The sequence below is a fragment of the Muntiacus reevesi genome, chromosome 18 (assembly GCF_963930625.1).
Source record: "Muntiacus reevesi chromosome 18, mMunRee1.1, whole genome shotgun sequence".
Classification (NCBI taxonomy): domain Eukaryota; kingdom Metazoa; phylum Chordata; class Mammalia; order Artiodactyla; family Cervidae; genus Muntiacus; species Muntiacus reevesi.
The window spans coordinates 53,850,002-53,866,366 of NC_089266.1; the positions used below are offsets into that span (position 1 = coordinate 53,850,002).

General features: G+C 45.0%; 1 protein-coding gene across 2 annotated transcripts in view; it reads right to left on the bottom strand.

Moving 5' to 3' along the window:
• Positions 1–15,652, bottom strand: part of SCPEP1 (serine carboxypeptidase 1) — a 31,071-nt gene extending 15,419 nt beyond the window's left edge. Inside the window, exons 1-5 of one of the 2 annotated variants that reach the window (XM_065909698.1) lie at positions 15,530–15,652; positions 12,760–12,908; positions 3,358–3,447; positions 1,191–1,346; positions 732–806 (exon numbers count right to left, since the gene is read on the bottom strand). In XM_065909698.1, the coding sequence (XP_065765770.1) occupies positions 732–806; positions 1,191–1,346; positions 3,358–3,447; positions 12,760–12,908; positions 15,530–15,593 (534 nt within the window). In that variant the 5' untranslated portion in view covers positions 15,594–15,652. Of the gene's footprint in view, positions 1–731; positions 807–1,190; positions 1,347–3,357; positions 3,448–12,759; positions 12,909–15,464 lie in introns of both variants that reach the window. The other variant, XM_065909699.1, reaches the window with a different exon arrangement.
• Between the last annotated feature and the right edge of the window lie 713 nt (positions 15,653–16,365).

Consider the following 16,365-nt stretch of genomic DNA (forward strand, 5'->3'; position numbering starts at 1 on the left):
ATCCCTGGCCTGGGAAGATTCTGCATGCCTCGGGGCAACTAAGCCCACAAACCACAGCTGCTCAGCCCTGCAGCCTATGAGCTGCAACTACTGAAGCCCACACACCCTCAACCCGTGCTCCACAACAGGAGAAGCCAACACAATGAGAAGCCTGTGCATTGTAACGAAGAGTAGTGACTGCTCACCCCAACTAGACAAAGCCCGTGTGCAGCAACAAAGACCCAGAGCAGTCAAAAAAAAAAAAAAACTGATGTTTTACGCAAGGCAAGAATCTAACTTTACTGTCTTCCAAAGTAATAGCCATTTGTCTCCAGACCATTTGCTGAACATTCTGTCTTTCCCACAGCGATCTGAAATACCATCCTATCATTTATATATGATCATATGTAAGTATGATATATATGTATCATATACATAGTCACATGCATAAACATACATATATATAAGTACAGATAAAATATGCTTCCAGACTCTTTAGCCTGCTACATTTATCTGCGTTTGTTGCTATACCAGCACCAAAATGCTTTACTCAGCTGAATAGTTTGTTTAATATCAGACAGTGCCAACTTCACTATTCTTTTTGAAATTTTTTATGGTTATTACTACAGACTTACTCTTACTTTCTATGTACAAGGTCCTATTCAAAGTATATTTAATTACCAGGTGAGTACAACAAGTAACATAATCAGTTTCTGTCTGGAACCAAACAACAAAGTCATCTTCCCTGTTACCTTATAAAGTTCTAGAGCAATGCCAGCAGCCATCTTTCCTCCATAGGACTCTGAGAAAATGTAGAATGGAATCGTCTAGGAAGAAAAGGAATTTACAAGGAATTAAATATCCTGAATGCCTTTTTTTTTTTTCTGAATGCCTTTTAATTCACATGACTCCATTTCAAGTTTCTACTGCATGTAATGGCCAGGCAAAACAAAAACAAATCTGCTTCTATTGATCTTTCCTCCCATATCTGATTTTTATGTTTCAGTAGAATACTGGGTGCAGGGTCATTGTTTCAAGCTAAAACCATCTTTAGAGATGACAGAAACAGAAGCCCACAACCTGATCCCTGGGTACAAAAAGGTTTTCTCTGGAATGAGCTGGGCGTGTAACTCTTGTGGGTGTTTGCACCTGATGGATTCAGTGCTGTGACCACGAGCCCCTTGCTGAGCTGTTTCTGAGGCCCCGCTTACCTGGAATTCTTTGTGGTAATCAAAGAAGGTCTTCAGGAGAACCATCATGTCTGATGCCACGGCGGCCAGGTCTTTGGCGTATGCATCACTCTTGTTCACATAACTGAATCCAGTGCCCACAGGGTTATCCACAAACAGGAGGCTGGCCGACTGGAGCTACACGCCACCCCAGGAAAGTCAAATGTTGCAATCAGCCAGCCAGTCCCCAACTATCTTTGGATCATCTTTTATGAGCTCAACAAAAGCCACACATGTGAGGATATCAGTGTGGTTATGGTCTGTTATTAATACGGGTTTAAAAAAAAAAACTGGACAGGGACACAGACTAGTAGAGCAAAGGAAAGGAGAGCCAAGAAGGGAAGAGTCACATATACGTGGGGATCGAAGCATCTACGCTGTCACTTTCACACAATACAAACGTTCTGGATGTAATACGTTAGCGCAGGGAGAACCATGCAGTGTCAGTCTGAGCAACAGCTCGAAGCAGTAGGAGGTCTGGACCACACATATATTTTCTTCAAGATGAATCTAGTTTCCACGTTGGCTGGCTTTGCTGAACACTACAAAAACAGAATTTATTCTACTACCTTTCCCACAAAAGTTGAGAATTTTATATCCTGAAGGACCTCTAGTAATAACACAATCCAGCCATGTCCTTTACTGACTAGGAAATTAAAGGCCAGAAAAGGCCCAGGACTTGTCCAGGGTCACAAAGTTGGATAGGTAATGGCCGCATCAGGACCAAGGCCAGCATCTCCTCACTTCCTATTCAAGCTCTCTGCCCCAGTCACGTGACTGTTTGTCACGGGAGGCTTGGGGACAAGCCAGAGGGGGCACTCTGCTATTGCAAGTGGAAGTGATATTTCACCTGGAAGCACGTACAAGAATGTTCCGAATGAGGGAACAGCCTGTGCAAAGATCCTGAGTCAAAAGCAAAATCCACTGGTCTTCAAGTGGAGACAGACAAGAAAATGAAAGGACTCTGAGGGGAGCTTTGGGAGGAGGTGTTCCTGCGGTGAGTCTCAGAGGTGAACATGGTGAGCTGGGTGTGACTGGGTGGCCCAAGCAATGAAGTTGAAGCCCAGGAATCGCCCTTGCAAAGGCCTGAAGGAAGAGGGCACTGGAGAGGAGCTGGGAGGTGTGCCTGGGGGCAGCAGGAGCCAATTTCTGTGTCGGAAACTGGATCTGATCTTCGGGGAACCTGCAAGACGATAAACTAAGGAGGGACTGCCATTGGAGTGTTTCACTCATGTGGCATGTGGATTACAGGGTGGGGCTGGGGGAGCCCTTTGAAAGCACCCCTGAAAGGTAGTGAAAGAGGGGTGGAGGAAAAATATTAACAACCTTGGGTATTAAACACAGAGCTACAAAAGGACCCAGAAATTCCCCCCAAAACTGAAACTAGGGACCCAACCAGTATTTGTATGCTAATGTTGCCTGCATTACTCATCACAGCCAAAAGGTGGAAATAACCTAAAGGTCCCTCAGCAGATGGGGGAGGAGCAGAGAGCGGAGGGTGGCCACGAGCCTAGAGCAATACCCCCACCCTGCCGAGCCCCTCACCATCTGGCAGCCTGGGGGCAGGGGTCAAGCGTGGGGACAGCGGAACAGACCCCAGACTGGAGGGAGAGGAACAAGGGAGCCGGGGATGGGGGCTGGTCAGAGAGGGGCTAGTGAGGAGGTGAAGCTAAGAACGGAGGCACAGGGCAGAGTCAGAGAACCAGAGAGGCATCAAAAGAGCAGAAGACAAGGGGTCTGAAATCTGGAGGAAGACAAGCACTGAGACAGGAGGGGAGGAGAAGAAAGAAAGGACTGGAGGTCGTGGCCAGAGGGTGGGGCTCTGGGGTCTGAGACTGTAGGGAGGTCTAGCACCTGGGTAATGCCAAGGTCCAGGTGTCTGCTACAGCAGACGGAGGTTTCTGCAGGGAAGTGGAGAGAAAGGTCGCTGAGTTGGGAAGGTGACTGGTGTAGGACAAGCTGCCTTCAGAAATGGAAGTGGCTGGTGGAGGGGAGGCCTGTGGACAAGCGCCCACGGTCCCCCTGCATACAGAGGAAGAGGGCGGGGGCGGGGTGGGGCCCCTCAACCTGGGGATGGGGTGGGATCGGGTAGGGCTCAGTCTGGGAGAGGCCACGTGGCACTGACAGCTCGGGGCCTTCCTCACTGTACCCAAGTGGTCCTTCGTGGTTGGAGATCACTGTCAAGGGGCCCGATTTCCTCAAAGTTTCCAAAGCCAGTGCTGGAAGCACCTGGACCACCCTGTGGAAGAAAGAAAGAACCAAAAATAAACTCGGAGAAAATGTCTGTCAAACCCTCATCATGACAACAACGACCACATTCACGGTAAATGATTTATGATTCAGCGATGGCTGGGTCCGCCTCACACACAGCACACAGCTGGTCCAGGGAGCCAGGGATGCTGAAAGCTCAGCTCCCCTGAGCAGCGGTGCCGAATCACAGCTCAGAGACAGCTGAGAGTGAAGCAGAACAGGGCAGCTCTATTACTTCGCCAGGTAATGGGGGACACAGCAGGCTAATGCCCTCAAAACCAAGCGTCCCAACTTGGGGAAGACTGTGACAAGTTTTATATTACTAGAAATTGTTCAAAGAGGGTGTGATCAGCTCATGGACATTCTTCCCATGGGTTGGTGGTGAGGTAAGGAGTCAACCTCAGCAAGCTTCAGATCCACCTGGTCTGGGGTCTACATGCTGGTGGGCGGCACATTATCATTAATCATTAACTTCTCCTACCTAGGGGGGGGGTTTCAACATAAGCAAAATAGCTCAAAGACACTGTGGTATGTAATCTTTGATGACGCCTTCATGAATCAAAGCCTTGTTGTGGCAAAGGGGTCTGTGTAACTCAATGAAGCTATGAGCCATGCCAGGCAGGGCCACCTAAGACAGGTGGTTCACAGTGAAGAGTTCTGATGAAATGCAGTCCACGGGAGGAGGAAATGGCAAACCAGTTCAGTATTCTTGCTGAGAAATCCATGAATAGTATGAAAAGGCAAAAATATATGACACTGGAAGATGATCCCGCCAGGCCAGAAGGTGTCCAATATGCTACTGGGGAGAAGTGGAAAGCAATTACTAATAGCTCCAGAAAGAATGAAGAGACTGGGCCAAAGTGGAAATGATTCTCAGCTGTGGATGTGCCCGCTGGTGAAAATAAAGTCTGATGCTGTAAAGAATATTGCATATGAACTTGGAATGTTAGGTCCATGAGTCAAGGCAAATTAGAAGTGGTCAAATATGAGATGGCAAGGACATCTTAGGAATCAGTGAACTAAAATGGATGGGAATGGGTGAATTTGATTCAGATGACTGTGGGCAAGAATCCCTTAGAAGGAATGAAGCAGCTCTCACAGTCAACAGAAGAGTCCAAAATGGGGTAATTAGAAGCAATCTCAAAAAAGGCAGAATGATTTTAGTTCATTTCCAAGCAAACCATTCAAGTTTATGCCCCAATCACTGGTGCCAAAGAAGCTGAAGTTGACTGGTTCTACAAAGATCTACAAGACCTTCTAGAACTAACACCAAACAAGGATGTCCTTTTCATCTTAGGGGACAGGAATGCAAAAGCAGGAAGTCAAGAGATATCTGGAGTAATGGGCAAGTTTGGCCTTGGAGTACAAAATGAAGCAGGGCAAAGGTGAGCAGAATTTTGCCAAGAGAACACACTGGTTACAGCAAACATTTTTATCTAACAACACGAGAGTTAACTCTACACATGGACATCACCAAAAAAGGTCAAAACCTAAATCAGACTGATTATATTCTTTGCAGCCAAAGATGGAGAAGCTCCATATAGTCAGCAAAAACAAGACTGGGAGCTGACTGTGCCTCACATCATGAGCTCCTTATTGTAAAATTCAGACTTAAATTGAAGAAAGCAGGCAAAACCACTAGGCCACTCAGGTATGACCTAGATCAAACCCATTATGATTATATAGTGAACGCGATGAGTAGATTCAAGGGATTGTATCTGGAAGAGAGAATGCCTGAAGAACTATGGATGGAGGTTCATAATGTTGTACAGGAGGCAGTGACCAAAACCATCCCCAAGAAGAATAAATGTAACAAGGCAAAATGGTTGTCTGAGGAGTTTACAAATAGCTGAGAAAAGAAGAGAAGTGAAAGGCAAAGGAGAAAAGGAAAGATATATCCATCTGAATGCAGCATTCCAAAGAAGAGCAAGGAGACAGAAGAAAGCCTTCCTCAGCGATCAATGCAAAGAAGTAGAGGAAAACAACAGAATAAGAAAGACTGGAGATCTCTTTCAGAAAACTGGAGCTATCAAGGGAACATTTCATGCAAGGTTTGGGCACAATAAAGGACAGAAACAGTAAGGACCTAACAGAAGCAAAAGAGATTAAGAAGAGAGGTCAAGAATACATAGAAGAACAATGCAAAAAAGGTCTTAATGACTCAGACAACCATGATGGAGGTCACTAGAGCCAGACCTCCTGGAATGTAAAGTCAAGTGGGCCTTAGGAAGCATTACTACGAACAAGGCTAGTGAAGGTGATGGAATTTCAGCTGAGCTATTTGAAATCCAAAAAGATGATGCTGTTAAAGTGTTGCATGCAATAACCAACAAATTTGGAAAACTCAGCAGTGGCCAGAGGATTGGAAAAGGTCAATTTTCACTCCAATCCCAAAGAAGGGCAATGCCAAAGAATGTTCAAACTACTACACAGTTGCACTCATTTCACATGCTACTAAGGTTATGCCCAAAATCCTTCAAGCTGGGCTTTAGCAGTACGTGAATCAAGAACTTCTACATGTACAAGTTGGATTTAGAAAAGATAGAGGAACCAGAGATCAATTGCCAACATTCACTGGATCACAGAGAAAGCAAGGGAGTTCCAGAAAAACATCTAGTTCTACCTCATTGACTATGTTAAAGCCTTTGACTCTGGGGCTCACAACCAACTGTTGAAAATTCTTAAAGAGATGGAAATACCAGACCATATTATCTGTATGCAGGTCAAGAAGCAACAGTTAGAACAGGACATGGAACAACTGACTTGTTCAAAATTAGGAAAGGAGTATGACAAGGCTGTATACTGTCACCCTGTTCATTTAACTTCTATGCAGAGCATATTATGCAAAATGCCAGGGTGAATGAATCACAAACTGGAATTAAGATTGTTGGAAGAAATATCAACAACCTCAGAAATGCAGATGATACCACTCAAATGGCAGAAAGTGAAGAGGAACTAAAGAACCTCTTGATGAGGGTGAAAGAAGAGAGTGAAAAAGCAGGCTTAAAACTTAGTATTCAAAAATCTAAGATCATGGCATCTGGTCCCATCACTTCATGGCAAATAGAAGGGGAAAAGATGGAAGCAGTGACAGATTTTATTTTCCTGCATTCCAAAACCACTGCAGATGGTGACTGCAGCAGTTAAAAGATTAAAAGATGCTTATGCCTTGGAAGGAAAACTATGACAAACCTAGACAGCGTATTAAAAAGATGCTTATGCCTTGGAAGGAAAACTATGACAAACCTAGACAGCGTATTAAAAAGCAGAGACATCACTTCGCCAACAAAGGTCTGTAGACTCAAAGCTATAGTTTTTCTTGTAGTCATGCACAGTTTAAGAGCAGGACCATAAAGAAGGCTGAGCACTGAAGAATCACTGCTTTCAAACTGTGGTCTGGAGAAGACTCTTGAGAGTCCCTTGGACGCAAGGAGTCAAACCAGTCAATCCTAAAAGAAATCAATCTTGAATATTCATTGGAAGGACTGATGCTGAGCTGAAGCTCCAATACTCTGGCCACTTGAAGTGAAGATGCATTTCATTGGAAAAGACCCTGATGCTGGGAAAGACTGAAGGCAAACGGAGAAGGGGTTAGCAGAGGATGAGATGGTTAGATAGCATGACTGACTCAATGGACATGAATTTGAATAAATTCCGAGAGATACTGAGGGACGGAGGAGCCTAGTGTGCTGCAGTCCGAGGGGTCGCAAAGAGTGGGACAGGACTTAGTGACTGAAATGTAACAACATCCTTTGATGATGAAACAGGATGTTACCCCAAGGCTGCTCTTGATGGTTTGTTTCTGCCTGGTCTCAGACCCCCTCCCTTCCCTAACTATCAATTGCTTGACTCTGTCCACTGGAACTCAGAGAAGGTTATGGAGGCTGAATGAAAGCAGTCTCCTATAATCAAAGAAACGAGGAATGCAGGAAGGCCCCGACGGGGCCCTGCACAGGGTCACCAGGGACGTGTGGACTCACTGAGCCCCTAGTAACTGCTGAAGTCTTGCTAATAGGAAGTGTCCGGGTCAAGCGCTCCCAGAGGGTACTTTCCTCTTTGATTCTCTGAGCTTGAGTCATGGCCTGAGCTGGGGCTTGCTGACTTCAAGACATCTCATCCAAACCCTCTTCCTTTGAAGATGAGCAGTAGGGCCCGTGGAGGGGACGTGGAGGGCCGCCACCAGGACTGGCCCCGGGGCCTCGTGACTCTCCATCACCCGCCCCTCAGTGACCCTGAGGATTTACAAGGGACCCAGACCAAGGGGCAGTTTGATCAAGACGATCCCCAGGATATAATGCAGCAAACACAGAAGTCCCAGGGCAGGAAGCACTCAGTCCCCTGGGTGGCTGACACGAGGCAGGATTCAGGGCAGAAGCTCAGTGCTGGAGCCTCAGAATACAAGAGGCAGAGGTTCTAAGGTCCAAGAGAAGGGAGGATGCCCTTCAGGAGATGGTGAGGGGAAAAGGATGGTCAGTGCTTTTCTGGATAAAACCTCAGAAGCTGGGAGGACCAACAGGATAAGCCTCAAGTAAAAGGATACTGTCTCCCTGTGCAAGATGGATAGGAAAGGGAGATATGCAAAGATGGAAGAAAACAGCTCAGCAAAACAGAAACCAGGTCAATCTATAGAGGGAAATCTGAAGGAGAAAAAGGACAACATAGAATCTGGGCTCAGGGGTATGTAAAGGACCCCGACTGGGAAAGACTTTGTGAAACTATCTAATGTGCTGAAACTATGCCAAGCTAACTATTACAAAACTGAGAGGCTATAAATCTCTCTAGTTATATGTACTCTGTATCTTAAGATTTCCTAATGCAGCAGTAAAAAGCTCACAAGTCAGAGGGAGCTGTTCATTAAAGTCAATCTAGAACAGCAAAAGGATGCAACTCCAATGTCCCCCAGCAGGGCAAGGGGTTAGTAAGCCACGATCACCTAAACCATGGAACGTGACAAGAGGGTCACAAACTATGAGAAACTATGCGACAACGATGAAAATGCATGCAACACACAATGAATTGAGAGCAAAGGTCCTCACCACTGACAGAACGAAAAGACCTACTGAACGGGAGAAAATATGTGTGAATGACATGACCAAAAACGGGCTAATACCCAACATATACAAACAGCTCATGCAACTCAATATCAAAAACAAAATGACACTGATTTAAAAATGGGCAGAAGAACATTACGGACATTTTTCCAAAGAAGAAATGCAGATGGCCAGTAGGCACATGAAAAGATGCTCAGCTAATTATTGCTAATAATCATGGAAATGCAAATCAAAACCACCATGAGATATCACTTCATGCCTGCCAGAATGGCAATCATCAAAAAGAACAAAAATACAAATGTGGAGAAGAGGGAATCCTTGTGTTCTGTTGGTGGCAATGTAAATGGGTTCAGCCACTGTGGAAAAGAGTATGGCGGTTTCTCAAGAAAACTAAAGCTAAAGCTACCACATGATCCAGCAATTCCACCCCTAGGTATATATCTAAAAACAACAAAGACACTAATCCAGAAAAACACATGCATCCCTATGTTCATAGCAGCCTTATTTATAATAGGCAAGATATGGGAGCAATGTAAGTGTCCATCAACAGATGAATGGATAGAGAAGATGTGGTCCATATATACAATGGAATACTGCTGCTGCTAAGTCACTTCAGTCGTGTCCGACTCTGTGCGACCCACCAGGCTCCTCCATCCCTGGGATTCTCCAGGCAAGAACACTGGAGTGGGTTGCCATTTCCTTCTCCAATGGAATACTACTCAGTCATAAAAAAGAACAAAAATTTGCCATTTGCTGCAACATGAATGGGCTTGGAGGGTATTATGCTAAGTGAAATAAGTTAGAAAGAGAAAGACAAATACTACATGATGTCACTTATATGGGGAATCTAAACAATACAGAAAACTGCTGAATGTAACAAAAAGAACCAGACTCACAGCTATAGATGACAAACCAGTGGTTACCAGTGGAGAAAGGGGAGAGGAGGGGGGCAATGTAGGGGAAGGGAATTAAGAGGTACAAAACTACTACATATGAAATAAATAAGTTACAAGGATTTATTGTGAAACACAGGGAACGTAGCCAATATTTTCTAGAACCATAAATCGAGCATAATCTTTAAAAATTGTGAATTACGGTATTGTATACCTGTAACTTATATAATATTGTACACCAACTATACTTCAATTTACACACACACACACACAAAAGAGTAAGGGTCCTTTGAGTGAAAGCTGGGCCCCTTTTTCCTAGTGGACTTGCTAGGCTGGGATTGAACCAAAGTGAAAGGGAGGCAGGCTGGAATCTTAGGGGTGTGGTCTTTGTGGAAGAAATCCCATTTTCCTGTTTTGTTTTACTTGAGATTGTACTACTGCAAAATCATTTCTGCCTAGGACTTTGCGATGGGGCACTTTCATGGCCCAGGGCTACGCAGTGAGTCTGGCAAACGTGTCACAGGACAAACTGCAACACTTTAAATGAGTTGAAAGTGTACTTTAAGTAGCACACTACATCACTCAGAGCTACTCCACTCAGAGGACACGACCTCAGTTCTCAAAGACCCGCCCAGAGAAGCTAGTGTCCATGTTCCCAGCTGGCTGCTGAAACAGATTGTCTTTGAACCTGCATTATCTCTTTCTCACGCCTACTCTTTTCCACTTCCCTCAGGTTTCTGGGGGATGAAGAGCCAGTTCATTAGCCAGTTGAAGACCATCAAATAGCATCTCAGCTCACAGTAATCAAAGGTCACAAACCGGATGGTTTCCAGGGGCCAGAGGCGCACCTCGGGGAGCAGAGAGGTCAGGTGTGGCCCCGCGTCAGGAGCTCCTACTCGTTTGCAAGGGGGGGGCCCCCGCCACTCAGCTTTGGGACGGCAAGTTCAGCCCCCGACTCATTACATTTTTGGAAAAAAGAAGATGTCTTGATTTTTAAATGAGTGGGTGGGCTTGGCGCTCCCTCCCCCACCTCCGCCCAGCACCGCTCTCTTCTGCTTTGGCTGGTCTGTAAGCTTTCACTTGGAAGTGGAAACAGTTCTGCTGATTAATAAAACATTTGAAAACCACTGAAATCCCCCAGATTAGAAAACCAAAGCCCAGAGAAGGGAAGTGCCTCTCCTTGGCTATGTGGGGCAGAAAGGCAGACCCGGATGCGCCCAGCACACAGCCCGCCCTGACAGCCCTGTCTCCACCTCCAGCCCCCGGGAGGCGCAGAAGTCCCCTGGGCCACAGACACAGTCTTCTTCTGAGGTCTTTTCCTACCGCACCCTCGGGCGAGCTCTCAGAGAGGATACTTGCCATAATCCTGAGAGAAAGGCCCCTCCCTGCAAAACTGCTCATCTTCAGTATCTCATCAAGTGTGCATCCCAGAGGGTTAATAAACACATGAAGAGATGCTCAGCATCTCGTCATCAGAGAAATGCAAAAGCAAAACTATAATGAGAGATCACCTCACACCAGACAGAGCGGCCCTCAATCAAAAATCCACAAACCACAAGAGCTGGAGAGGGTGTGGAGAAAAGGGAACCATCCTGCACTCCTGGGGGGAACGCAAGCTGATACAGCCACTATGGAAGGCAGTACAGAGACTCCTTAAAAAACAAAGAATAAAACCACCATGTGACCCAGCAAGACCATTTCTAGGCATATTCCCTGAGGAAACCAAAAGTGAAAACGACACAAGTACCCCAGTGTTCACGGCGCACTATTTGTAACAGTCAAGTCCTGGAAGCAACCTGGATGTCCATCGATAGATGGATAAAGCAGCTGTGGTACATATACACAACGCAACACTGCTACTGCTAAGTCACTTCAGTCGTGTCCGACTCTGTGCGACCCCATCCCTGGGATTCTCCAGGCAAGAACACTGGAGTGGGTTGCCACTTCCTTCTCCAATGCATAAAAGTGAAAAGTGAAAGTGAAGTCGCTCAGTCATGTCTGACTCTTCGCGACACTACTCAGCCATAAAAAGGAACACACCTGAGTCAGTTCCCATGAGGTGGATGAACCTAGAGCCTGTTATACAGAGTGAAGTCGGACAGAAAGAGAAAGACGAATACCATGTATTAATGCATATATATGGAATCTAGAAGGATGTACTGACGAATCTGTTTGTGGAGCAGCAGTGGAGCTGCAGACAGAGAGAACAGGCTTATGGACAAGGCTGGGGAGAAGAGGGACAGGGTGAGATGAACGCAGAGAGTAGCGTGGATGCATACACGCTAACACATGTAAACAGACGGCCAATGGGAATTTGCTGAATGACTCACCGAACTCAAACGGGGGCTCTGTAACAACCTAGAGAGGTGGGAATGGGCGGGAGGTGGGAGGGAGAGTCACGAGAGAGGGGACACATGTACACGGATGGTTAATTCATATTGGCTATGACAGAAATCAAACCTTTACAATACTGTAAAGGAATCATCAATCAATTAAAAAAAAAAATGTCTGTATCCACTGGCAAAGCTGGGAGAACTGGGAAGCTGCCTAGGAATAATAACATTTGGGGATGAAGTGACATTTACATCTCATGGGGATGAGGACCAGGGCACCCTGCATACTGGTAAGCAACCTGGCATCCCAGCTGGGATGGGCCTGTAGTTTCCAGAAGGTGAAGCAAGACTGCGCTCCTCAACCCCTCCCTAGATCATGGATTCCACGTGGGCGTGGGCCAACTTTTGAGAGACATTTTAGGAATGGAACGAAGGATCCTCTGCCTGCCCCTCAAAGACCTTTCAACCAGTTTCTAGTCTTCAATCCTACCACCAGAGCTCAAGATTAAAATGCAAATACACTTTAGGGAGAAGGAGAGGGTCCAACACTCAACACTGATACAAAAGTCTGAGTTCTTTCAAAATATCAGTTTTTCTAGGGGCACGGAATTCAGGTAGAGGAAAGGACTGGGAGGGCAGGGAGATGAAAGACTGGTCAGGATAGCTCAGTTTTGCTTTGGAACCTTCCAGGAACACTTTGTATCAGCATACTGTCAAACGTGACTTCAGGAACATCTAGTAAGGGTTCCTGCCCATGTCTGGTTTGGGCTTAGTCGAAAAGGACCCCAGCAAAAGGCCAGAACCTCTCACTCTCTGATTTGGCTTCCTTGGCAGTAACACTGCCTCTGTCTGCTTCAGAAGGATGCTGAATCCTTCTGAGGATGCTGGGTCCAGGAGACCCCTACCTTGCTGCTGGACCACATCAGTTCTTCCCTGCTGAGCTGTGAGCCTTTAAAGGTGAGCAAGGTGGTAAGTGGGGGAAACCTGGCCTCAACCTCAGGTCAGGCAGTAAAACCACTTTTACCTGAAGCCACATGACCAGGGGCAGTTCTGAGTAGTTCTTGTAGGGGCTGGTGGCATAATAGAGCCACCAGAACATGTGAGCATCGTTGCGGACAGTCACGTAACCCCAGACTTCCTTGCTCTCTTCCGTGGGCCAGCTGATGACAGCTCCTGAAACACAAGCACCATCGTCTTCCTGAAGAATGTCCATGTTCAGGTAAATCCCAAGCCTAGGAGTGATGGCTGGGCTAGGCTGCAGGTGATTTGGTTTATGTTTACGTATTTACTTCAAAACATTGTGGAGATAAAGAAAAACAATTCAACTTAGATTGAATAAACTCTAACTTATGAAAAAACAAACCCAACGTAACAGAGGCCCAGGGGGCTGAAAGCTTTCACATTTTCCTCTACACCCTCTGTAATGTTTGGATTTTTAACAGGAAAGCATGAAACTTGCTTACAACTGTTTAAAAGAGAGAAAGATTTACACTTAGGGGAAAAAAGAAAAAAATCTCAAAATGCATCACATTGATTTTTGTTTCTCATTTAGTACACAATTAAAGAGGCATTGACAAGTTAGTGGGGCAAAGTTACTCAATATATCATGCCAGGGCAACTGTTAGCGTTCTTGAAGCAAAAAAAATAGAAATGTATATCCTCTCTTAACACTATTAACCAAAATGAATTCCAAGTGGATCAAATATTTCATTTTTAAAATTTAGATGTGAAAAAAATATGAAAATAGAATTGAATGTTTTTTTGACCTCTGGATGGGGAAACGATTTAAGCAGACTCCCAGAGACTATACAGCAAAATATCAAGAGTTGAGAACAGAAACTTGTTACATTTCTATACAATGAAAATAAAAGGCAAAACGACAAATAAAGATCAGAAATAAATATGAAAAAGGGTACTTCCTTAATCATTAGATCAATTAAAAAATATAAGATCTTTGCAAGAATCAAGATAGCTGACAATGCCTAGGACTTACTAGGCATTCAATAAATAACAGTAGTCATAACAACAACAAAAGTAAGATTAAATGGGTAAATGCCACAAGAAAATAATTCACGAAAACAGAAATATGAATGTCATAAATATGTGAAAAAATCACTAATATTCAAAGATACGAAAATTAAAGCAATAATGAGGTCACTAAAAATTTTTTTGCTTATTTGACAGATGGCAGAGGTTCTATTTGCACAAGACAGGATTGGCTTCAGGGCTGTGGGCAAAAGTGCATACTGGCACATAATTTTCTGAGAAGGCAACTTGGCAGAAAATTTATAGAAGCCATACATATATTCTTTAATCCCACAACTTTCCTCCAATTTAGAGTTAACCAAAGTTAACTTTTTTAGCATCTGCAAAATATGTATCAGAAAAGAGTAGGTTAAATACATTAACTATGTCACCTTTGCTAAAGTAACAACTTCCAAGCTGTGATACCTTTTCTTTTCTCAAATACCACTCTGTGGGTAAAAAACGCTAATGTTAAACAGTGACAAAAGCATGATCCTTGGTTACCAGAGTTTTCTGCCTCTACTTCCTCTTTTTTGAATTTCATGCCTCTGTGGCAAGTAAAAGGACAAAAACTGGCCCCCAAAATAAGAGACTAGGAGAGGAGACAATGTTGTTTTGAAACTTAATAAGGATGGAGATTAAGGCAACCAGAAAGTGGTCTGATGAGCAAAACAGAAAGGCAAGAATGTTTATTATAGGTATGGCTATAAGATCATACATACCAAGTAACACAAAATTATAGTCTCCTTGAAAATGGCAGATAAGGCTTGGTTTGTTTTAACTTAAACTCTGGTACTCCCTTTCCTGATAGTGTCTGTTGTTGCTGTTTAGACCCTAAGTTGGGTCCAACTCTTTTGGGACCCCATGGACTGTAGCCCCCCAGGCTTCTCTGTGCATGGAATTTGCCAGGCAAGAATACTGGAGTGGGTTGCCATTTCCTTTTCCAGGGGATTTTATCAACCCAGGGATGGAACCCGCATATCCTGCATTGCAGGCAGACCCTTAACTGCTGAGCCACCAGGGAAGCCTCCCTGCCAGTGACCACTGTTAAAATCTGGTGGGCAACCTATTGCACAGTTCCCAGGCACAAGCAGAAGGGTCATATGATCCCCATTTTACAGAAGGGAAAACAAGTTAAGCAACTGGCCTCAGATCACAAGACAAGTCTGTAGCCAGTTCGAATTCTCAGTTCTTGATTCAGATCAGGAGTCATTTTGCTTGAAGAAAAGACTGAAAACCAACTTGCAAGTCATCATATTAAACACGAATAGGTTTTTGTCAAAAAGGACTGCAATGAGGGATATTATCTTGCCTTTTCTGATTAGGTACAAGGAGAAAATCTTAACTCTCAGTAAAGTGTCCCATTCGTGGTATTATTTTTCAGTCTTCTGGACAGAGCGTTTCAGCTTAAAACAACAACAACAACTACTTTACAATCTCATTTTGCAGCCAATCACGGCAGGAAGAGGGAGGTGGCCCTTAGATAGTAGAAACCTCATTGATCATCAGCGTTTCCAAACCTTACATCTTGCAAAACTGCTTCTAACTACGCGCAGGGAAGAAAGGAAGCATCAGAATACCCAGAGTCAGAAAAAAGTAGAAAAAGAACTCTGAATTTAAAAATTGAGTGAGTTTCAAAAGCAAAATAATTCCACAAGGTATAAACAGGGGGAAAGGAATATGGTTTAAAAAGCACAAACCCACTTATTCTCATCCCTGGAGGAGAGAAGGAGGCACCGGCCGCTGAAGCATCTTTTGCCCGAACCTACCCGAGCTCAGGCCCAAAAGCAGCAGCAGCAGCGGCACGGGACAGCTTCGCGGCGCCAGCTCCATGACGAATACTTCGCGGCTGCATCAGCTACGGGCTGGTCTCGGCTCCTCACCACGTGACTGTGGCGGGCGGAGCAAAACCAGGCCAGGCGGGGGCGGGGCGTGAGCGGGGGGGGGGGGGTGGGGATTCGGGTGGGCGGGGCTAGAGAGGTTTGGGCGGGGCTTGGGGAGAAGCTTGGGCCAGCTGAGCCGCTCGCAGCAACCCGGGCGCCCTCTGCAGATCGGTCCCAGCGGCATCCGTGCAGCCGCGCCCGGGGTGGTCCTTTTCGCTCCGCTACGCCTCTTTCCGTTTTGGGGACAAGCAGATAGGAAGAGGCGCTTAATGCATTCATTTGACTTGGATTGTACGACAAGACTGAGACGCTACAGAGAAATAACCAGAGGACCGTTCTTCCTGCCCCGCCCATCTCCCTTCCCCAACAAAAGACCTGGCCTTTCAAACGGCTGCATCTGCCCCAAATCAGACTAAGAATGGTCAGATGGTCATTGGAAGCTGTGGACTTTCATTTTCACAGATTTGTTCTTAAAATTATTTTTCCTTTAAAATTACGTATTTTATGGACATATTGGAAATTTGGAGAAAATTTAGACATTACGTAAACATTGTTAGCATTTGAGATTTTTTTTTCCCCTCTAGTGCTTTACATCATCTTTTAAAATACAATAGTAAATGTTTTTATTTTGTTTTTTTCTCCGTAATTTGTCATCAGCTTAATTTTGTGTTGTTAACATGACAACAGTCATTTCAAACAGGCATTTAGTATTTTGGGAAGGG